This window comes from Nelusetta ayraudi, unplaced genomic scaffold (genome assembly GCF_046127955.1).
Source record: "Nelusetta ayraudi isolate G7.1 ecotype Tasmania unplaced genomic scaffold, CSIRO-AGI_Nayr_v1 ptg000011l, whole genome shotgun sequence".
NCBI lineage: Eukaryota > Metazoa > Chordata > Actinopteri > Tetraodontiformes > Monacanthidae > Nelusetta > Nelusetta ayraudi.
Genome location: NW_027466061.1, coordinates 18330802 through 18353794, shown reverse-complemented (window position 1 = coordinate 18353794; position 22993 = coordinate 18330802). Strand labels below are relative to the sequence as shown.

The window sequence follows — 22993 nt, the reverse complement described above, 5'->3', positions numbered from 1 at the left end:
TCTCACTGTTTTCTTGCCTTACTGGTGCTCATGCATTATGAACTCAATGTCAATGGCCACATCCTGCACTTTCACACCTTTCTTTCTTATTTATTTGTCCTTTTCTCTTTTATTAAATTTTTTTACCACAGGTGTTGGGACTTAAGTGCTGGCAATCTGAAATGGATATATCAGGTGCCGATCCTTGTGGCCGTAGTAGTAAGTACATGCTCGTCTTCCCCCCCCGTTGTGTTGAAAAGCAAGAGTGTTTCACTCCACCTGTGTGATGACAGCTCCAATGACATAAGCAGGACATTTTCTGTTTGTAATTAAAAGTAATACGTGCCATTATGCTTCTATTTCCCTCTTCAGGTTAATTTTGTGTTATTTCTGAACATCATCAGAGTCTTGGCAACCAAACTCCGGGAAACCAACGCTGGCAGGTGTGACACCAGACAGCAGTACAGGTACCAGCTGCCCCTTTTCCGTGGCTTTGATATCCTCACCTCTCAATGCAGCAGCTGCAGCCACAGCAGAAGCAGCTGTGGCAGCGTCATGTCCTCTTGATTCAGTCATCACGCTTTAAACCTTGGACACGTTTATGCTGATGGCAGTTGCTTCCCACATTCTCAGAAAGAGGCTTAGACTCGGCTGTTGATTTCACTTGATATATAAGATCCCCTATTATTATGCATTTTTAGTTCCATCTTAGATGCCAGTGGAGCAGCTTCAAAAGACCACTTTGTCCAAAGAAAACCAAAACTACTGTGCTGATTTCCAAAAACAGTCGATTTACCAATTTCTTTTTCCAAAAACACTGAAGTGGACGCTTGATGTTGAACATTCCACGTGTTTGTGAGGAGACATTAAAAAAGAAGCCAAACACTTTTGGCTAAGGGTGGGGGGCGTTAACCAGCAAGTACAGATACAGATAGGTACAGATTTAGTTTTTAAAAATGTGACAAGCAAAACTTACTTGTTGATTGTTTATCAACAGACTTTAGACATGTTAATTATGTAAAATGAAGTAAAGAGATTTTCCATAATAGGCAAATATGAAAACTTTTCCTAAGTATATTCAATTTTGAATTGTTTGAAAGCTCAAGTTGAAAACGCACAATATGAAGAATTTTTGTTTTGATTTATTGTCAGTCTATCGTTTTTGTTTTTGTGCATAAACATTTTGTGATGAATATAAAAATGTATTATAATTATAATTTTGTTTTTTTTTGCAATTACAGAAAACTGTTGAAGTCCACGCTGGTGCTGATGCCTCTCTTCGGTGTCCACTACATCATTTTCAATGCAATGCCGTACACAGAGGTGTCTGGAATCCCCTGGCTGATCCAGATGCACTATGAGATGCTTTTCAACTCCTTCCAGGTAACAAAAACAAAACTGGACATACTGGAGATGCAAATTCTGCCATACAGGAGCAATATTAATGTACCATGTAAAAGTGAACGTGACTGTTTGGCCTATATTTGATTTCAAGAGTCATCAATCATGCAAAAATCTGTATCTTAGAGGAGCACCAGAGGGCATTGTTCAGATTTTTGGTAGCTATAAATAAAACAAACTATTTTGACGCAGTATTTTATAATCTTTGTGGTGATGTCACACTTTCTGAAGTCAAGTGATGTAGCAACACAGCAGTGGACAGCAGTAGTCTCAACAAAAGATTTTCACGTGACAAGATCTGAAGTGCAGAAATTTTCTTTTTCTGCTGCAATGTTGCGTCTTACTCATTGACACTAAAAAGGAGAACTGTGTCTGAAAGCGGCAGCACAAACACATGACAGGATGAGAAAGAAGCGCTTCTGCATGACATCACTCATTAATCCAGCAGTTTGCTCTCCTTGCCGCTTCACAATTGGCCTGACTGGCTTAGCCGCTGGTAAGAGCTGCCCTCTTCTGCCTCAGATTGGCTACTCCGCTGCTCTCTTTTGCTGTATCTCACTGATTGGTAGTAACTCTCGGACCAAGCACAGCTTGGACTAAGACTCAGACGTTTAGAAACAAACTGAGAAAAGTTCTGTTCTTGTCACTCTTTATTTTACTTTTATTCATTAAGGCTTTATTGACTGGAAAATGTATGAATCCTACTAAGTATGGACTTTTTCCTGTGCCTTTGCAGTTCGCCTGCCAAGCTGCCAAAGAACTAGGAACAAGGACTAATCTTGCTTAAAGTTTAAAACTGCTTCAGCCATCCTCTGGTTAATTAGCTTGGAGAATTTCTGGGGGGGGAGTAGCTTCAGTGTATTTTAAGTTGCTAGTAGCTCGACCCCATTTCCAAGGTTGCTCGTGCAACACCGGTGGGCAAATTCAACTATCCAACTGTTTGCACTTGGTCATTTCAAGCGTTTTTCGTATTCCGATCGGCAAAAATCACACGAAGTAACCAAGTGGAGACAGTCCAAATCCGTATTGTCATCCGATCACTCAAACCACCTCAGGGAGGTGGTTTCGACGCTTTGCATAGCATTGCATAGCATTCCTCGCGGACGTGTGAACAGAATGCGAGCTCAGTCCACATTAATGACCGCCTACTCCACTCACCTCTCCCGTGTACGTACTTGGTCGGCGCCCCACCTCCCGGCGTCGTCATTATAAAGTTACAAACAAGAAGCCAAAACAAATCATTTTTGTTAGACTCGTTTATTAGGATACTAATAAATTTCATTCCGCATTAGCGTATTTTGTCAGTGGAGCGGCGGTCGCAGTTTCCCACATATGTGATTAAATGTGCGACGTTGCATCCGAAACTTTGCCAGTCACTGTTGATCTGAAAATAAAGTCGTCACCACTCTGTCCCACCAGTCGTTACTCCTCGTTCGGATCCATACGAGCTGCAGTAGAATTAAAACCAGTGACTTGATATAGTCCGCAAACAGGAAGTTGATTCTTATTCGTTTTCAGGTGAAACTAGCCGTAGTTTTGCGCTTTACTGCCCCTAGTGGTTAAAAATGCACTAATGCGATCACAAGTGGCGCGCTCGAGACGCATGTTAATGCCATGTGCGAACAGATGCTTCAAGATGCGTACTTGTGATATGATCCCCCAAAACAGTTACAAGTGACCAAGTGCAAACAGGGCCAAGACAGCAGAGGACGATTTTCCTGCTAACACAAATGCACATTTCTGAAAGACAATTGTCATTATTTACACATTAGTAGTAGCAGGCAACATTATTAATTTAATGAATTGCAATTTTAATGGAACCAGCTAGCTGCCCTTTCTGGATTTGCACACAATTAGTCAATGTGTCATTATTTATCATTATGAGTATATATTGTATTGTACACTATTTTCTTTCCAGCTATTTCCTGGGAATTGCCAGGAAAATTGTAGAAACATAAAACCACACCCGAGAAATTTTGTCTTTCAACCTGTGTCATGTTCTTCAAACCTGTTGACATTAAAACACTTGGACGTACAAGTAACGGTCTGATAATGATCTTTTTCAGGGGTTCCTGGTGGCAATTATATACTGCTTTTGCAATGGAGAGGTGAGAATTCCGACTATCTTCCATGTCCAATTAAAGTTGAAAACCCTTGAGGGGAACTAAGACACATCCGTCCCAGTTTCACCTGCTGACTAAACCCGTTCTCCTTTTAAGGTGCAAGCAGAGATCAAGAAGTCCTGGAGCAGGAGAACACTGGCCCTGGACTTCAAGCGGAAAGCTCGAAGCGGCAGTAACACTTACAGCTACGGACCGATGGTGTCACACACCAGCGTCACCAACGTGACGGCCAGAGCGCCGCTGGCCCTCCACCTACAAACCCGGCTGGGGCCGGTGCCCGTCAACGGCCACCGGAAACTCCCCGGTTACGTCAAGAACGGCTCCGTGTCGGAGAACTCGGTGCCGTCGTCCGGGCAGGAGCTTCACCTGCCCGACGAGGAGCCAGCGGCTGAGAAACAGCCAGTCGAGGACGAGAAGCCCTCGCCCGTGGTGGAGGAGGAGAGGGAGACGGTCATGTGAGAGACTTTTTTTTTTCTTTTTTTTGGGATGAAACAGTCTCAGGTTGGTCTGAAGGGGACGGCTATATGCGTCAACACTGCCAGTTTTTTCTTTTTTCTTTTTTTTTGTCCCTCCTGTGAATCGACCCAGAACGCTGCTGAGTGATGAGGCTCGAAGCAAAGAAGGCTGCGTTGCTTATGTAACCTGGGCCGCCTTTATTTGGGAATTGATGACCCTCGGAGTTTAAGGCAGATCCGACCATCTGCCGCAGTGAATGTGCAAAACTGACTGTCGTTTCTTTTCTCATTTCCTTTTCACAGCCATAACTCTTGATATCTTGCGGGGATTTTATTTTGTTACTATCACCTTTTTTTTACTTTTTATTTTTAGCAAGTGTCTTGAGCTCAGCCTTTGCACAAAGCTAATCCATTGTCCTTAAAGGACGCACAGGTGGGCAATTTCGAGCTCAAATCAGTGCGAAGTGGAGGACGAAGTGAAGACTCTTCGCCGCTCTGCGGTGTCGCCTCATTTGTTCAGCACAGACTCGATTCCACTTCAGCGTAAAAAGGAAGGTACTCAGGTAAATGAAGTCCTCTGTTTGTCTCACACCTCTCCTTTCATTGCGTTCCGAGTTGTGTGTTAGAACTGCCAGCCTTTCTCTGAGGATGTTGCGTAAGGTCACGCTAAATGTCCTTTTTCAAAAATGTTTTTTTTTTTTTTTGCCGTTTGGGCAAAGTCATTGTTCTTTCCCTGCATTCCAACAGACAGTAAAGAGATCACATGAATGTTTCCTATTTAGGTCCAACAGACACGCAGACATTATGCCAAAGTGAGAATATTTCTGCCTCGTCCTGGCTGAGTTCGAGGTACAGCAGGACCGTTTAGGTTTGCGAATGGCATCTACGGTTGCAACACATCTGTCCAAGCCAGAAAACCCTGTTGTAAACACGGTGCAGGGAATTTTCCAGCGGAATGTTGAATTGATGAGCAATCCAAGAAAAATCCCAAAACCCAGCCGGAAGAGTAACGTTTGCGGCGGACATGAAGGGAAAGTCAAAAATGAAAACACACACACACATACACACACACACACACACACACACACACACACAACACACACTTTCAAACAGAAAATGTTTACAGATGCTCCAGTATTTTTGCTGCTTTTTGATGTACATACAAGTCATAATGTTTACAAAGGTTGGAAATACATTTTAATTGTGAGCTAGTAGTGTTCAAGTGTATGGATATGTTACCAAGCTAATGTTTCAGTGTTCTTTTATTGCAGTGTTTGTTTATGGAATGTTTGTAATATTTGATGATGTATATAGTCAGAAAATGAAATGGCTAAAAACAAAAGAAAACATATAAATGTATGCTGACGGGAAGGTATTCTGGTAGAAGTTCATTCAACTTTTGACTTTCATTCATTTTGAACTAAGTCTAAATCTTCTGCTTTGTCCAAAAACCGCAAAGAGAGGGGTAAAAAAAAAAAAAGAAGGTGGTAAAGGTTATTTTAAAGCATTTACTTCCATTTCCACCTACTGTCATGTTACCGGTGCCCCAACAGTCAAGAAGCTCCTGTGCATTTGCATCTTGAAAAGACATTTCCAAGAACAGGAAGATGTGCAGATACAGGCATGGCAGCTTCAGTTGGTCCTTCTGACCAGATACAATGCATTCACTGGTTCTGTGGGCAAAATGGGCTAAACAACTGTAGACACACAAACTGTCCACATTTGTTAGTCTCTGGGGTTATGCTTAATGCCTGAAGCCAAAACTGACTTCTTTCTCCAATGTGAGGTATTTTTGTCTGTCACGGCGGTCAGTCACCATGTCGGATCAAGCAGCCACATGAATTAGTCGCCAAGTTGCCAACTTTATGTCGTAGGAACGGCCAAAGCTTTATTCAAGTCTGTGCTCAAGTTTAAAGGTTGGGACAAGAACTCTGTTTGTTTCAGGATCTGTTGAGAAAATAAATGAAAAAAAAAAAAAATCTTTCGATGATGAAATCAAGCAAATCTTGGCCCTGCTTCAAAGTCTGTTGCTGTGCGACTACTCATTAACTGAGTCTGTGATAATGCACCGTAGGAAGGAGGAGGCAGCCAAACTCATTCTGCTCCCTAATTGTGTTGACACAACATCTGCTGATAGCGACAGCAGCAAATACTGGCAGCAGAAGTCCTTTCAGACAAACTCACTGATGAACAAAAAAACCAACAACTTTGAACAACTGTTTCTTAATCGTAGATAAACCGAAACCCCGACAGGGACACCTGTGCATTCAAATGGCGGTGTTCTGACTAAGCTCCTTTATGGATTCAACATCTGCCTTTTCCCTGAAAACGGAGGCCCAAAAATGAGTACAACCGTGAAGTAATTCTAAGACTTCTTTAATCTGTGCTTGGAATTTGAAATATTTTGATATCTCGAAATGCAGTCCTCTAGCGCAGCTGCCCTTCATGTTCAACCTTTTGTAATTGCTTGAAAGCAAGCAAACATTCCATGACTGATGTGTTTTTCTTAAAAACAACAAAAAAGCCTAAAGCAAACGAGGCTGGTATCAGACCGTGATATTCTTTTGTCAAATACTATATTTCAGCACTTTATTCTGCTACAATACGCTATTTTGTTACTGATTGTATCTTGTTACAATGATTGTGTTTTGGAGTCGGTAAGGCCAAAAACAGTAGAGCTAATGTTGTACTTAATTGTCTTTAAAAAGAAAAAGAAAAAGAAAAAATATCTCTCATGGAAGCTGGAAATGTGTTGTTTTTTTTTCTTTTCTTTTTTGTCCTTGTGATGAATGCAAACAGTGTTTGTTGCAGACACATCTCACCATCGCAGTGTGTGTTTAGCTTGGAACGGGACAGAAATATGTTTTCAGTCTCTATTGTGCATCGGTATATTGTTAATAAAACAATAAATGTATCATTTTTACATTCTGAGGTCTCTTTAGGGTTTGTGACAGTTGAGTGAAACAACACAAAAACATTTTTCTCCACCACATATGGCTTTTTATTCAAAATATAAATTTCAGGGGGAAAAAACTAGAATGTGCAAAATGATTGATGTGAAAAATAAAAAATATATTTTTTGCTGTTTGTCCACAGAAGGTGAGGTCACTTCTGTGCTTTCCTGGCTCCACCTTTGCCTCCCTTCTCTCCTCTGTCCCCTCTTTCTTTCTTTCCTTTACCTTCATCTGCCTCTCTCTTGCCTGCCTCTTTTTCCCCTTTCTCAGCCTTCTTCCTATTAGATGCAGTATTTTCATCCCCCTTTTCATCTTTGGCACCTTTGCCCTCCTTCTTTCCCTCCTTGGGCTTCTTCTCCCCTTTAGCGGCATCCACTTTTGCAGAGACTGTCGTCACCTCCTCATTTTCCTCGGTCTTCGCAGCTGAGGACGAAAGGGACGGGGGGGGGGAACAAAGATAAAAGTGCTGTTGTTGCTACATCAGGTACCATTGTGGTCCTCTTTTGTAACGCTAATTAGAGGGAGAATAAAAATCCGACAGACTGCCGTGCTAAATAGGTTGCATGTAATGAATGCACATCTGTTCCCTTTGCCTCTAATAAGCATGGTCTGTTTATTTCTTTTAATGACATTGGTTTAAATTAGTTTCAGTCCCAAAACTATAGCTTTTGCCAGTTTTCTGACAGATGTTTCAGTTTCAGAAAAGTGTTTTTATGTAGTTATGTATTTTTTCAAAACATTAGCATATCCCTTTTGAACAGTGACATGCACAAAACTTACTTCTTTGCCTTAGGTCTGTTCAAAAGATTGAAACCTTCTATGTATCCTCAGTAATGTGTTCTAAAAGTTATGTGTTGATCTATTTTTCACATCTTGTATATTTTTTTGTGGAATTTTTGTGCTTGTGATCCTAAAGAGCAGGGTGCAGGTTTTTTTTTTTTTAATGACAATCATATTTACTGTTTTCCATCCGTCCATTTGAAAAGTTAATGGAAGTTGAGCATTAGTAGCCAATGAAAAACACCTTTACTCACATCTGTGGAAGTCTTCGTCATTGTATTTGTACCCTTACACACTTATAGTCATGATGCAACAACACTTTTTATGTATGTTGCCAATGTAACACTGACTGTTGGCCGTTGTGTCTCTATGTTGCACTGCAAAGACACTGATGTCCATTCCACCACTGTTCTTTTCAAAATTTGTAGAGGAGGCTATAACATTAATATAAGTCATCATGGGACATTTTGCCTCTCCTCTCTGTTGCTCAATATAAAGCGTAGCATGCTAATCTGTTAGATCAGTGGAGCTTATGGCCAGTTGGTCATTGGCTCGGTAATCTGTTGATAGTCACACACCACTGTGTTGTTGAAATGAGTTGATAGGTGGAAGTGGTCATTTATTCGAGTCCACCTGTCAGCTCAGCCTGACAGTCGGCTGAGGTGAGCTCACAGCTTGACTGTCTTCTTTTGGTTTTGCTTTTATACTGTAATGGTGTGTAACTGTGTGAGATCAGTTCCAATCTATCTGCAGGTCCAGTTTCTATTTTCCTCACAAAGTAAAGTTTATCGTGTATGGCTGTCGTTTTTCACCAAGTCTGAAACGTGTACAATTTTGCCGACTCCTCCTCAAAATCAGTGTTAGCCTCCACATCTCCTCGGAAGGCAGACATCTGTCTGAAGAGTATCTCAATCCCACTGTGCCACAGATTTGGCCTCAATTTGTTTATTTATTTAAAAACAAAAAAGCCAGAAGCCACTATACTATCATGCAAATGATAGGAAAGGACTTTAAAATGCTGACGGGTTGGATGTAATGCTTCCATTAGCAGCTAACTGACATCACAGTGCAGAATGCGGGGACACTTTGAACCTCAGATGAACTTATCCCTACTGCCCTTGGAGAGCCCAGGGAAAACTCACGAGGAATGTGTTCGAGCTGTCACAGAACACTTTCAACATCTCACTAAAACTAGAAGATGTGTTTCTCAAAGGTGGTCCATTAGAGACGGAGTGACTCAAAACAGGTTCCTTGAGCATTCAGAGGGATGCTAAGTGAGGCTAATGGAAGCCTGTTCTCTCTCCTCTTTTTTTCCCTGCGACCTCTCTGTGGTCATCGTGGGTATCGCCTGCGAAACTGAAGAGCCGCATGCGTGGCTCTCTGTCCACACATTCCGCTCTTCTTCACTGCTTTTAACAGCTCAGTGACAATGTGTTAATGGAGGCACAGAGGAATTCAGCAAAATACAACAGTGTCAGACTCAGGAAAACATCTTCATCTTGTCTTTGTCTTTCTTCATGAAGAACACTTTAAAGTAAATATGTGCTCTGTTCCTCTTACCTCATAAATATTAATTCACTGTTCAAAAGATGAAATTGCACATTTCTGTATTTGATTAGATCTGCACTGAACTCATTATCTGACAGTCATTTTTGGAAGTGTGGGCATAATTTAGTTCCTTCTGCCTGTGCATGTGACTAGGGTGACAGTTCATGATGAGAGCAGGTATTACCAAGATAGAAAAACTTTGAACAAAAATGAAGTATGACTGCCCTGAAATAAACAGTTCTTGCCAGCTCAGCCCTTTGTGATGTCATAAAGGCTCCCAGGAGAGTGAAATTACTCCCGGCCAGGTGTTTGTTTCACCCTATAAGACTGCCTTGCAGTTGCTTTGTTTCTGTCCCCTACTTGCTCCATTTTTCATTTATCGTGTGCTTAAACACAAAGTTGAGTAAAACTGACCCTCTGTGATGTCGAAAAAGGCGCCGATACAGCGCCGATTCCTTTCCCAGGTTAGTGACAACACCCCCAGCAAGGTGTTGATCCCACCCTCTCAGCCTGTCTTCTTTTAAATCTTGCATGGCTTGTTGCATCAGCCTCTTGAAGGGCACTGCAAACAGCAATTTGATTCATTTATGAAATGGTACTTAAACAAGCCGTGACTGACGGATTAGTTCAATTATTCAACTTCCAGGATGACTTTTGCTCTGCAAATATTATCGCATATTCCGTTACAGTGTATCCCAAGCATGGCACGAGAACTGCAGCAAATTCCACAGTTGCTTATTTGTGTTGTCGTACTTAGTTAATCTGGATGCAAACGGCACAGTTTGTTTTTCTTAGTTTACAGTTGGGAGCAGCCAAGCTGGCTCCTTATTATAGCTGCAGTCAGTGCGCCTCCCCTGCAGCCCCTCACTCGGCCACACGGTTGATTAATCATAGGGTCGTGGAAGAGCACTTACTCCAGTGCACATCGGATCATCTCCCCGCGACGGCGCCACAAATATGGATGCTCTCATTGCAGTGTTTGCCTCCCTATCTGATTGTGTTCAGCACGCAGTTGCCGTGCAACAAAAAGTTATTGACAGCTGAGTGCCCCTCACCCTCCCGCCCTTCACCCCACTGAATTAATTGCACAATAACCAATCGACAGGTTTGTGCACACGAGTGCGTTATAAAAAAAAAAGTGACAGGAGGGGACAGATGTCAGTGCCTATTTGTCACATGTTCTTAACCTGATAGAAGCTACAGTTGAGTAACCATGTTGGTGGACACACACGCACGCACGCACACACACACACAAAGAACAGTTTTCAAAAACTAGACACATAACGGAAGAGTAAGAAAAACAGAATACTTTGTCACACTTGAGTGTCGTTTGACTCATATTTAATTTACATGCTATTTTAGGAAGGTAAACAATTAAAAACAGGCGTACTGCATGCATCACAGGTTTGACAGCAATATTGATCCCCTGTTCCGTAATTGACTCGACATTTCTTGCAATGGTGTACACGAGCTCTATGCCGCTGACGTGTTCCTGCAGAAATCCAGAAATTGCGATGCTGCTGTCTGTGTCAGGAACATTTCCAGCTCTCAGCAGTGAAGCCTGTCCAGCTGACAGACCCAGCGCAAAAAAAGTACAAAAGAAGCACAGCTGCCCATAAATAAATGTTTGACAGCAACATGCTATTTCACGCTAGGATGCATGGGGACTACTGCTGTAGACCTGCTCTGTCATCTATTCATGATGATGATTTAGATGTGAGGGTACAGGCTTCTTGGTTTTAATTTCATCAGCAGAAGCATTTAACTGTACTAGCAAAGGCTGTAAGCCACTGGTGTATGGCACGGCACACATGCACACACTTTATTCAATGGCGCCTAGTCAGGAGGAAATTTGAGGAAAGTTTAGAAAGTGTGGGAGTTATCCAGAGTCTGATGGGGCGAGAGAGACAGGAGGCTCGTCGCCAGCCGCTAAGGCCTGGCTGTTGTCAGCACTTTGAACCTGCTCAGAGACCGACCGCACAGCAGCGGCATCAGACGAAGCTGGAAAGGTGAGGAGAAAATGAAATGATAGAGGAAAGAAGGTAAACGAAAGAGGGAAGGAGGGAAGGAGAGAGGATTCAGTGGAACAGCAGAAAATAGTTGAAATAAGCATATTTTCTTAAAAGAAGTATAAAAGGTACAAATACGGTACAAGATAAACCTTTATCTATTTAGGCATCTAGCCATTGAACATTAAAGGGACATATATCATCTAAAACAGGACATATTTTATCTCTTACCTGTATGATTTGCTAGAAAATCTTAAGAAAACCCAAGAATAGACAAAAAAGCTGAGGGAAACTTGCATTTGGACCAAGTGACCGATCTCTCTGGGAGGTATCCAGTCTAGTCCTGATAATGTTAACCTTAGCTTGTGCTGTTAGTTAAATTTGATTTTCTCACATGCACTAGAAGATGATGCAAAAAAATGTTCCTGCTTTCGAGTTTATGACCACCGTGTGTTCTTGTTCCACTATATTTTAAGCATTGTGCAGATATCTCTATCAACACTAGTACACCCACTATGGATGTATGAAACAGCTGGTAATATGTAGAATAAGGTTCTGCGACAATCTTGGCGCACCAGCGCAATGTGGCTTACGCAGTGTGTCGATTGAACATTATGGGATGTTGATCTGTGCAGGTGGTTCAAAGATAAAGGCAAAACTGGAAACGCTGGAAATTTGAGTTTGTGTACCTTAGTTAATGAGTAGCAAGTCTATAATCCAATGCGGGTAGACAAGAGAGGTACTTACACCCCGGGATCTCCGTTAGCTCGCTCAGGGGTGGAACCGTCTCTAGCGTGTTAGCATACTTCTTGGCGGCCTGTCGCTGTACATGCCGTGCCTCGATTTCTTTTTTGGTTCTTGGGATGCGACACTTGAATATACAGCACAGGGTGATAACTGTGACAGGACAGAATAAACAGAGTTTATTGTAAGTGCACATGGATAACACATTGATAACATTCAGCCAGCATTATCAAAGACACGGATTTAGATGTCTTGCATCAAAACGTCCTTGACGAATGAAGACGAGTTTGATCATGGACAACCTCTGCGGGGGGGGACACACCATTGCAGTACACGTTTGATGCATTCTAGGATATTTGCCAATCTGTTAACAACAGATTGTGTTTGTGATTGTGTGAAATACTTGTAAATCCTTATAATACTTATAGTTCAATACGCTGAATTAAAGACACATTTAAATCAAATCCAACCAAAGCCTCTCCTTATCTTCTTTTTGCTCGGAGTGAATGAGTAAATACACTGTTGAGTTGTTTAGTTCATTCTTTTGTATATACTTACAAAGTACAAACAGTTATGTTGGCACTGCAGGTCGTACTGATTGATCCGGTTTGAATAAACTAAACAAACTACTACTTCCTACCTCCTACTGACAAACTACTCCCAGTGCCAATCAATGTTAAACATAGACAAATGCTCTCACAAAATATAAGGTTTTTTTTTTTTTCATGCAGGTTTGTGGACAAAGGCTGTTTCAAGCAAGAAAGCATGACTTATTTTGGTGCTCTTGGTGAATCATGAAGCAGCACCACTCAATGTGATATGGCGGTTCTTGTCATCGCTCAGGTTGACAGTAAAGTAGTTGAGAGGTGGAAAAATAGCCTTTTGAAAAAGCACTTGGCCACTGATAATCTATGTACTTAACTTCAATTGAGTGTGTAGTTCAGAGTGCAACTGGTTTTGTTTTGATTGATGGGTACTTTGAAGGAAAACTTTTTCACAAGTGCAGTTTTGTACTGACACTCTTGTCCCATCAATAGATAATCTTCACTGTTTTATTGTCAAGGGCCAGTGTGTAAGATTTACAGCTTCAGTTGGCATGAATTTTTTTTTTTTTAATGTGTGTTTTAGTTAGATAATTAAAAAAAAACATTTAAAAATAACCTAATCAGTAACTAACCAAATAATAATCACTTAAAGAGCATATCCACTTGCAAGGAGGCGGCCAAGGGTCAATTCATTCTTCTGAGATGATGTAAAAAAGATGTGAGATCAAGCTGGTCTGCAGCCAACAGGAATTAACATTAACATTAACAGTGTTTGCAAAAATTCTTTATCATCATTAGACGCCGCTAAATCTTACACACTGGGCGTTAGACATGAAAACAAGATGACTTGCGTGAGATGGGTTGTGAAGGGGACAACAAAATGATTTCAGCAGAAAATACCGACCAACCGCTAAGGCGAACACTGCAAAGATGCCAATGACCTGCCATAACCGCAGGCCCCAAAACACAACCGTCTCCGAGGTGATGGGGTCCGGCTTCTTTGGGGGGTCTGTGGGTAAAAGCTGTGAGGTAGAAGAACAGTATTAATGAATCGGTTGAATTGTCAGCTCACAATATATACGTTACCATGCTGTCATAAGGCATGTAAGGTAAGGTACAGTCAAGTCATAAATCTCTTTTTTTATATTGTGTGTACTGCAGTGATGTCAGGTGAACATTTCAAAACGCTCTACAACTTATGTCTATATGACTATCAATACAAAAGAGAAAATGGAATTGAACATTTTATCACACAGAACTTCATTGAAACGCACATAGTTGAATTTTTGTTTGGACTCTTTTACTCTCGTAACTCTCTGGTTTCAAGTCCTATACTATGCGTCTCTCCCGACCTGTGCAGGTCACAACTTGGCCACGAGAGCATGTTGGAGTTGTTGGATTGTGTATTTGATGAGTTAAGCAGGAGGCACCGGTACTGGGATTATGACAATATGCGAATTTTAACTATTGAACTATCCCTTTAAGTGCTGATGGAAAGAACTCTGTAGATAAAATCCTCAAGATTCAGCGTTTTGAAAAACACTGCATGATTTTGTTTTGTTTTCGCTATATCATTTGTTGCTTTTCCAAACCAAATAATGATATAATATTGATTTAAACCATTTGGGAAGGAGGTTGTAGATGCTACGCCTGTCTTGTCATCTTTATAGTCACTTATGTTTATCACTGCACATACTTCCAGTCCACTAGTGTGTATCTACAAAGCGATAATGCGTTGATCACAGTAAGTACAGTATGTGATGCATTCCTTATGTATTGATTACAGGACAGAACCTTAATAAAAGTATAAATTAAGCTAACTCGGAAGGCTCAAGTTATTTAAGGACCTACTGACTGGCTGTTTACTGGTTGGTTAAAGAAATGTTTTTATTTATACCTTTTAATTTTTCATCACATTTTTCCAAATCCAGTAAAAATAATAATCCCTCATCCAAAAACTTTATAAATGATTTCGTCCTGGCATTCATTGATCAATGGCTTAGGCTCATTGCTTTTACCAGCAGAGTCTCCCAATACAATCAGCATCAGGTATTCTCCCTGTCTGCTGTGCATCAGTTGTTTTATTGGGTTATACAATGCTGCCTCAGAAACTCAATACTTAAGCACTTAAACCAACATGTGGCCAACCAAAATAAAAATGGACACATATTTGATACATTTGTTTTCCCCACAAAAAAAAAAAACATTCAGCAAGTTTGGAAAAGACAAAGGAAGCCAGATACATACTCGTAATTAAATAGTAATGTGTGTGTACAGTCGTTACCGGTTTTATGGCTTCATATCCATGAAACATCATGGCAACAGTGTCGTAAATTTAGCATCCTTTCTCCTATGTGCTGCCTGTTGATGACAACTGACAGCTTTCGTTCGGCCCAAATGCCAAAATACAGTATTTTCTCCTGGCCGTCTGCACCCTGCATGCACTTGACAAAACAACCGAGACTGACAAAGAATCCCCCCCCGAAAAGTCACTGAGTTTATGCTAGTGATTGTATAATAATGGAACCCCTCAGAAGGATTAGCCTCGATAAAGATATTTAGCAAAGCTCTTGAATAATAACTTTGCTGTTGTTGTTTTATTTTTATTTTTCTACTTGCCTCAAGAGTGATTATGTAATGCTAAGTCCTTTTCCCAGAGGATGGGGGAAGGGGCTGGATTAGTAGCCATAAGCCTCAGGTTTCACAATGAAATGCTCAAGTTTGGAGTCATGACCTGAGGGTACTTCCTCCACAACTGATTTCCTGTAGGTGTACATGTATTCCTAGAAGTGTGTTTTTGTTGTATTAGAAATTGGATAGTAGAAGTGAAAAAAAGTCATTCTGAAGTTTTTGTTGTTGTGGATTTTGCTGTGTGCCTGCTGCACAAATAATAACAACTGGTTGTTATTCCACTTACGAGATTCATAATTTAGAAAATATATACCATCAAGCCAAGTCATGCCTGTTTTCTAAAAGCTCCTAACCAGCCATTCATCTTATATTTTACTGTATGCTACTTATTCATTTGCATATTTTCTATTCATGATGTACATAATCAAAGAGTTGCATATCATTGTAGAAAATTATATACATACATACTTACATTACATACGTAACATACCAAGCTATTCAGCACCCTGCAAACCAATTGAGTAAAATGCTCTACAGGTTTGTTAGTTGATAGAGTAAACAAAGCCTTTTGTCCTCATCCTCGGAGAGCCTTCAGAGGTCCGAGTCTCACTTATTTTCTCCATGTCGCATTTGCATAAACCTTCACTTGGTGTCTCATCTGAGACCATACAATATAAAATCATATTTCTACGCACTCTTCCTCACCCTAAGCCAAACCACGAGCCTGCTAGCTATATATTCACAAGGTCCGTCACATGAAACGGCCTCTTTGAATAACACCTGTGCTGGCATGATCCCTGAGAGTCTTGGAAGTGACCTGTGGTGGAAGTGGTGATATTTTAGGATCTTACCTCAGGATCCGGGATCTGGGAGAAGACGGATGAGAAGCCCTGGAACAGCAGCACTCCTCCCCAGCCCCGCAGAAGCAGCAAGGATGGACCCAGAGGCTGATCCCCGACCATTTTCTCCCCCTCTCCCTCCCCACACTCACCCTGCCTCCTCTCGGCTTCCTGCTCTGCCTCTCCCTCGGTCTCTGCCTGCACTGGCGCTCCGCACCTGACAGGACCACAATGGCCCTGGGTAATTAATGGCCTCTATGGTGCTGGTGCCTCCTTTCCGTGCACATTTGTCTGCAGCTCTGTCTCTCCTACACCCGTAGCACTACAGGACGCTCAAAGACACCGACGCTCACTGCTGCAGGCGGCGTAAACCTGTTTCTTTACAGCTCCTCTGCAGAGAGCGAACCTGCTGTTAGGGTGCATCAATTAATTAATAGGCCTGGTGTAGTTTACAGCCAGCTTGTCCTGCCGAGGACATGCAGTTAACACAGAGCGTGGGGGGATGGGCAGCTCTCCATGACGTTAGCCTTGGAGGACCGCCGACAGCCGCAGGAATTTGGGATTTCTAAGCGTTAAAATCCACTTAACATGCAAGGTCCTAAATTTAAACCTATTGGCATACTCCTGTCATACCTTCTCACCTTTTCAGAAAGGCTGTGCTAGAGCATGCAGTTCTGGAAATTGTCACATCGTGATGTCCCAGAGGGCACCGATGCTCCACTCATATGCCTTCATTCCCTGTCAGGTGTCCAACAAAGCAGGAAGCAACAGCATGCTTGCCAGTGGCTAAACATGCTGTTTATGTGGAGGTCGACAGAGGAAAATGTATGTGTAGTATGTATACGTATAGAATTATAATTCATAATTCTGGCAACTCTGCCTCACGTAATCAGAACAAAGACCTTTCATTTTGGAAAACAACTCCTGAGCATGAGCCTCTCTTTGCTCGCTTTGATTTCAGTGCTGCAATGCTACAAACTGTTCAGCCCGTTTTGACCCAGTGGAATTTGGGGCCAGAAATGTTTTTCAAGCCTTTTTCTAATTTGAAAGGGAGACATATGGCATTTCCTTCCCCCTCCAGCCATTTTAACTCACTCTTCCTCTCTCACACACAAACACAGCGCACCAAACATCTGTCTCGACAGTAAACAGTCATTCTAGTTTAAGGCCATCAAGAGATTTTTTGGACACTGTCTTTACACTACTTTATTAATGCTACTTAATTACACTACTTGTCTATGTTGACGCTATAAAGTGGTGACTATTATTTTAAATGTCAAGTCAAGTGATGATTTTTGAAGAATTTGAGGACTTCCCTGTACTGCTTATTCGAGTGAAAAGCAAAGCAATTCCAAATTCAGATTCAGAGTGCTTTATTAATCCCTTAAGGACAATTCATTTTACCTGTCCATGGCAGAACACAAGACAAGACAAGGCAACACGATGATGCGGGATAGAGATATTCACAGTTAACATCCACAGTCAGGTCACCTCAGTGACAGCACAGCAGGGCTGGGTGCAATAATAAAAAAAAATCAATTATCACAATCTACCATTTGTTTAACTGCCTTATGGCTGACGGGATAAAATAATTTGCATAGCGGTTTGTATACCCGAAAATTCCTAACATTTTTTTTTTGTTGTTGTTGTTTATTGTTTTTTTTTTTTGTTTTTTTTGGGGGGGGCGTTCTGCTTCTGAGTTATGTTTAATATCAGAATATCACACAAACCAAACAAATATTTTAATCTAGTTTTCCATTTTTCCATCAGTTTTGCAAACTCATGTAAATGTAACCTTAGTTGTTGGTGTGATTCAACAGTCAATCACACCAACAGCAACATTAACTTCAGAAGTTGTAGGCTCCTACACGCGTTGTTATTTCATCATGTCTATACACTGTACAGAATACACTGCTACCATTAACAGATATTCTATGATAGCTCTGCTCTTAAAAATGTGGCAATGCTTTCGCATGCACAAGAAAGAGGAGGAGAGGAGAATTAATTAGCAGCATGCAGTAAAAGATGACAGAGAACAACTGATTCTACTTTGAATTTGGAAAAAAAAAAAATTTTAGTAAAAGGTTAGGCCAACACTAAATGTAACATCAGAGCAAGCACATAAACTCTCAGGGGTTAGAAAGGCAGGGGCCAATGAGTTTACAATACATACATACATAATGGACTCATTACACCATCGCCCAGAAAAGATATACTTCTTAAATCCTACTTCTGGGCAGTCAGTTCAGCAAATGAAAATAGTGAAAAAGTAACACGTGATTCAGGTGACTAATTTAAACTGCATAGAAGCAGAAAGACACTTTTTCTTGGATATTTGTCTTGAACAGGTGACTTTTATATGGATCCCTGCATTGTTGAACACACCATTCACAACACAAATACCTTTCATACTCAAATACCTTATTGCCAAATCAGTCATGCCTGGTTGAATAGAACCTCACAGCTCAAGTTACACATACATGTCATCTACAAGAGCCTGTTGACTAGTCTCCAGCACTCAACCCTGATTTTCAAGTCCCTTGCAGGTTTAATGATTTGTCTAACTAGAGTCCCAGATCAGAGGCTAATCGGCAGTGGCTAAATGCGAACTCCTCTAAGACACCAAACGAGAGGTGCTCATCACGTGCTGGCACGCCAGACTTTCTGTGTTGTGGTCATAAAGCGTCCTAACAACCAGATCACAAATCTTGTGATTTTGTCACGCGACAAGAGGCAAAAGCACTTGTTTTGGGATCCAGACAACTCATAATTGGTAATGTGATATAACCAATGATTGTCTGCAACGAGTCTGTCGGGGTCAAAATCAGGTTAAATTCATTTACTCTCATCCTGGCATTATGGAAAGAAAGGTATTTGTTAAGCAGAGTTGTAACAGTTGCCAACCTTAGTTATTTTTCAATAAACCGGATTCACACCAAATAGTTCAAGAGTCTCAATTCAAACTTTTTTCCCTTTACTGGCATAGATTGTAATTGCAACACAAATGTGTCAGTGTTGCCAGAAAGGCCTTGTCTGCTGGCCCAACCATACTTAAAAAAGTACATTTCTCCGCAAAAATAATCATAAAGTTATTTGTTCATAGTCATCAATCCATGGTAATTCATTTCATGTTGTATAATATCCACCTGGTTGCGCTGCATTGTGTTAAATTACGATAGAGGGTTTATCCAATCATATTTCAGCTAGCTTGTGTTGTCAGGTTCTATGAGATCTGCCTAAGGTCAGCAGAATTGACATAGCGGACTCCTGTGCGCTGTGAGTGAACGAACTACAGTTAGTTGTGATAGCCAATCAGATCTCGAATATGTGATGCCGAGGCCAGATGGCTGGCTTTACGCTGAACTTCACACGTACACTTCCTGTGGTTGGATAACCCCCGAGAGCCTATAAGACTAAACAAACCCCAGAGATCCGGCGGCCACTACGACAAATCCACAACAACGCTGAAGGAGAACATGGAGATTTAGTTGCCGAATCATCTGCAATTTATAATGTAAAAAACATTGGCACAGCAGTTGCATTGACATGTTCAATTGTTGAATAACTTCATTGTTCAATAGTTAGTTTCGTTTTTGCCACATAGGTCTCTCATACAAATGGATGACAATGCGCAGTTTATTAGACAAGTTTGGAGAAGAGTTTCAGCTCACAGAGTGTTGGTGGACTTCTTAAACCTTTGTTGAGGAATTTCCTTAAAATTGCCTTTTAAGCTTTGACATCATCAATGGCCTTAGTTCGCTACTGAGATTTAAGTGATCCGCAGACTTAAGGTTTGCTCGTCAAGGTCACCTACATGAAGTGTGAAATGTGCAAGTGTGATTCCGTATGGATTTTCAAGCTGTAGTGTCAAATTGAGGGTATTATGAGGTGTATTAATTTAGGGTTGGCTAAATATGACGTCACTGATGGCCTTGGTGTGAAATGCACGGCCCACCACTGCACTGTGATATTATCAGAGTATTGCAGGGCAGCATATCAGGACTCAATTATAGGAAACAAATTGGATAGAATTCACATGCCAGTCTAAGAGATGAGTTTTAAGAAGTTCCCTTGCTACCATTTGTGCATCATTGAAATTACAGATTGCTACAGCGGACCACCAGACTTAAGAGCCTGCTCAATTCTCCAATGTCCAAAAAAAATCTAATTACTTTGCCCTGCTTCTTGTCAACATCTACAGAATGTAGAATGAACACACTGATACTTTTCCACACAACCTGACCAATTCCATCAAGTTCACGCCAGAGTCGGTTGTTTTTTTTTTTTACTCACATTGGTCCCCTGAATAATGCAAATTGAACACGTCCACAGTTTCATTTTTGATTTTCCGTACTTTATCTATTAAAAACAAAAAACTGTTGTTTTTTGTTTTGCTTTGTTTTGTTATGTTTTGTTTTACTTCTGTTTGGTATTGGCTCATTTTATTCCCATGTTTAGTAGCAAAATTCAGCTTTTATGTGGATCTTTTTTTTATTTAAGCAAAATCTGAGCAGGTGTAGATGCAGCTATGGGCCAAATTGGGTATCCTGACACGAAGTGTGACTGCAGCTTCAGAGTCTCTTCATGTTGACCCCTGATTCATCAACACTGACTTGGCTGGCAGTGTTGGCACACACTTTAGCCTTTGAGGTTCGACAATGTTGTTTTTTTCTTCTTCTTTTTTTAGACGGTGTCTTCTGGCGTTGGCCTCCCCAGGGAAAATATATAAGGAGTGGAAGGCAATGTTTTCTGAATCATCAAGCATCAGCAGATCAGAGTGGGGACGCATCCATGCAATTATCTGGCAACCACTGGGTCATGGCAAATAGGGAATTCTCTTTATCTACATTCAAAAAGCTGCTGCAAGTCTCTCAATCTTGTGAAAAGGTGGGTTAGTGCTGACACAGGTTCACAATCTTAAAGGCCAGGAAAGTTAACTGCAGCTATTGCAAGAGTGGGGTAGTGGGCACGCTTATTAATTGTACTGGTGTATGGGATGTGGGGTTGTAGTGCAAACATTCAATTTGTGTTCAGTGGATGAAATGGTCGATTTAAACAGCCTAATATTGATAAGCTGCTGTTGTTGCAATGAAGTACACAAAATGAGTGCCATGAAAAGCACCTATAAATTAATAAAAATGTATTTGTTATTATTATTATTATCATTATTATTGTTATTATTATTAACAGTATCTTCATGAGGAGGCGTAGAAAAAGAGCCCAGAAAAAAAATGTATGTACATATATATATGTATATATATATATGTATATGTATATATATATATATATATATATATATATATATATATATATATATATATATATATATATATATATATATACATATATATATACATATATATATGTATATATATATACATATATATATGTATATATATATATATATATATATATATATATATATATATATATATATAAATGTATATATATATATATATATATATATATATATATATATAAAGTCCGATAATATTGGCCCGATATTAGTTTTTTTTTTGTAATATATGGATATACAATTATCGTTTTTCCTCCGATAATGAAAACCCGATAACGCTAGGTTTCGCCAAACGTGCATGAATAAATATATCATGGATGCTTGTAGGGGTGCAGGTTGTGGTTTTGCTCATGTTTAGCAATGGGCTAAGGACTAAGTCTGTCTATATCTGTGCATGTTACCTCATTCCCATTCCATGAGACTTTTCAGTAACTTGCATGCATCTAGTTAGGCATCACAATGAAAGTAGGTATGTGTTAATGTGTTAATTCCATGACAAGAGATATGTGATGTGACCTGAAATTAGTTTTGGGGGAAAACAGCTGCATATATCGGTATCAGTTGTTATCGGAATCGGAAATTAAGCGTTTGGACAATATCGACTTAACGGATATCGGCAAATAGTCAGCATCAGACATCCCTAAAAAAAAGTAAAGAAAAACAGACAAGTCAAAATCCCAAGTGTGTTGACCGAGAGGGTTGAGACGTCTCTCATGTGAGAAAGTTCATCAAGTCTGACTCAAGTGTGCATGCTGGCAGGTACAAAACAGTTGTTTGGACCAATCCACAATCACCGCAATCAATGTGACATTTTTTCCCCAATACCAATGTCACATAGAGTAAGGCACTATGTGACATTGGCATAAGGGGAAAATAATAATAATATTACATTTTTCAACAATTTAGTCTCACAAGAAAATTGTGTTTGTGACAAAGCGGTTATTTGTCAGATGTGAAATCATGTATGCAGAAATGTACAGTTAAGACTGTTACTGTGCAATCAGGATTTTACACAGAGTGGAATTGTATCGCAGGTCAACAAATCTTCTTTCATTCGTCTCTTTCTGCGTATTTAACAGTGGAATGTAGAAGTCCAAACTCATTTAGGTTGAATTGGAAAAATATGGGTTAAAAAACAAAACAAACCTCTACCACCTTGCATGCAGTGTTTTTGGTAAGAAAGGTCCATGAGAACAATCCTCTCCCTTGACGCCATTATCCGAAATTTTTCAAATACATCAGTATAAAAACAAATAATCATACTACACTATATTGCACAATAGCGTGATTCCACTATCAATTATACAATAGCAATAATGAAATTACGTGTCATCTGATGTTATTGTGATTGACTGAAAGTATTACAATTGTCAAGCTGTGTCAGAAACCCAATTCTATTGCACTATGTCCTCAATGTGACTCACCCTGAACCTCTAAGTGGTTTGTCGGCAGTACGTGTAGCGTCTCCCAGCCCCAAATGCTGAACGCCTCGGCACTTGTGTGATTTTAATGCAGGCAGTCAAAAAGCTTTATGCGGTGGGACAAAATTGTGAGGGTCTGACATTTTTGCCCCCATTACGATCTGCTGAGCTAGATTCTATGTGATAGAAGAAACATGCTTGGAGCCATCGATGCCCCGTGTGAAGTGGGTGGGCGAGAGGATCAGTAAGCTGGTTGTGTCTGGCTGCA

At 40.5% G+C, this 22993-nt stretch overlaps 2 protein-coding genes across 2 annotated transcripts in view; one reads left to right on the top strand and one right to left on the bottom strand.

Annotated features, from left to right (window-relative positions):
• pth1r (parathyroid hormone 1 receptor) overlaps positions 1 to 6881 on the top strand; it is a 53568-nt gene extending 46687 nt beyond the window's left edge. Inside the window, exons 9-13 of the mRNA XM_076021633.1 lie at positions 132 to 198; positions 352 to 446; positions 1221 to 1362; positions 3447 to 3488; positions 3600 to 6881. Of these exons, the coding sequence (XP_075877748.1) occupies positions 132 to 198; positions 352 to 446; positions 1221 to 1362; positions 3447 to 3488; positions 3600 to 3962 (709 nt within the window). The 3' untranslated portion in view covers positions 3963 to 6881. The remainder of the gene's footprint in view (positions 1 to 131; positions 199 to 351; positions 447 to 1220; positions 1363 to 3446; positions 3489 to 3599) is intronic.
• A 182-nt stretch (positions 6882 to 7063) lies between these two features.
• On the bottom strand, positions 7064 to 16291 carry tmie (transmembrane inner ear). Its single transcript, XM_076021634.1, has 4 exons — positions 16021 to 16291; positions 13443 to 13560; positions 11997 to 12146; positions 7064 to 7335 (listed from the first exon to the last, which is right to left on the bottom strand). The coding sequence occupies exons 1-4, from the start codon at positions 16129 to 16131 to the stop codon at positions 7064 to 7066; spliced, it is 651 nt and encodes a 216-aa protein (XP_075877749.1). The 5' UTR covers positions 16132 to 16291.
• Between the last annotated feature and the right edge of the window lie 6702 nt (positions 16292 to 22993).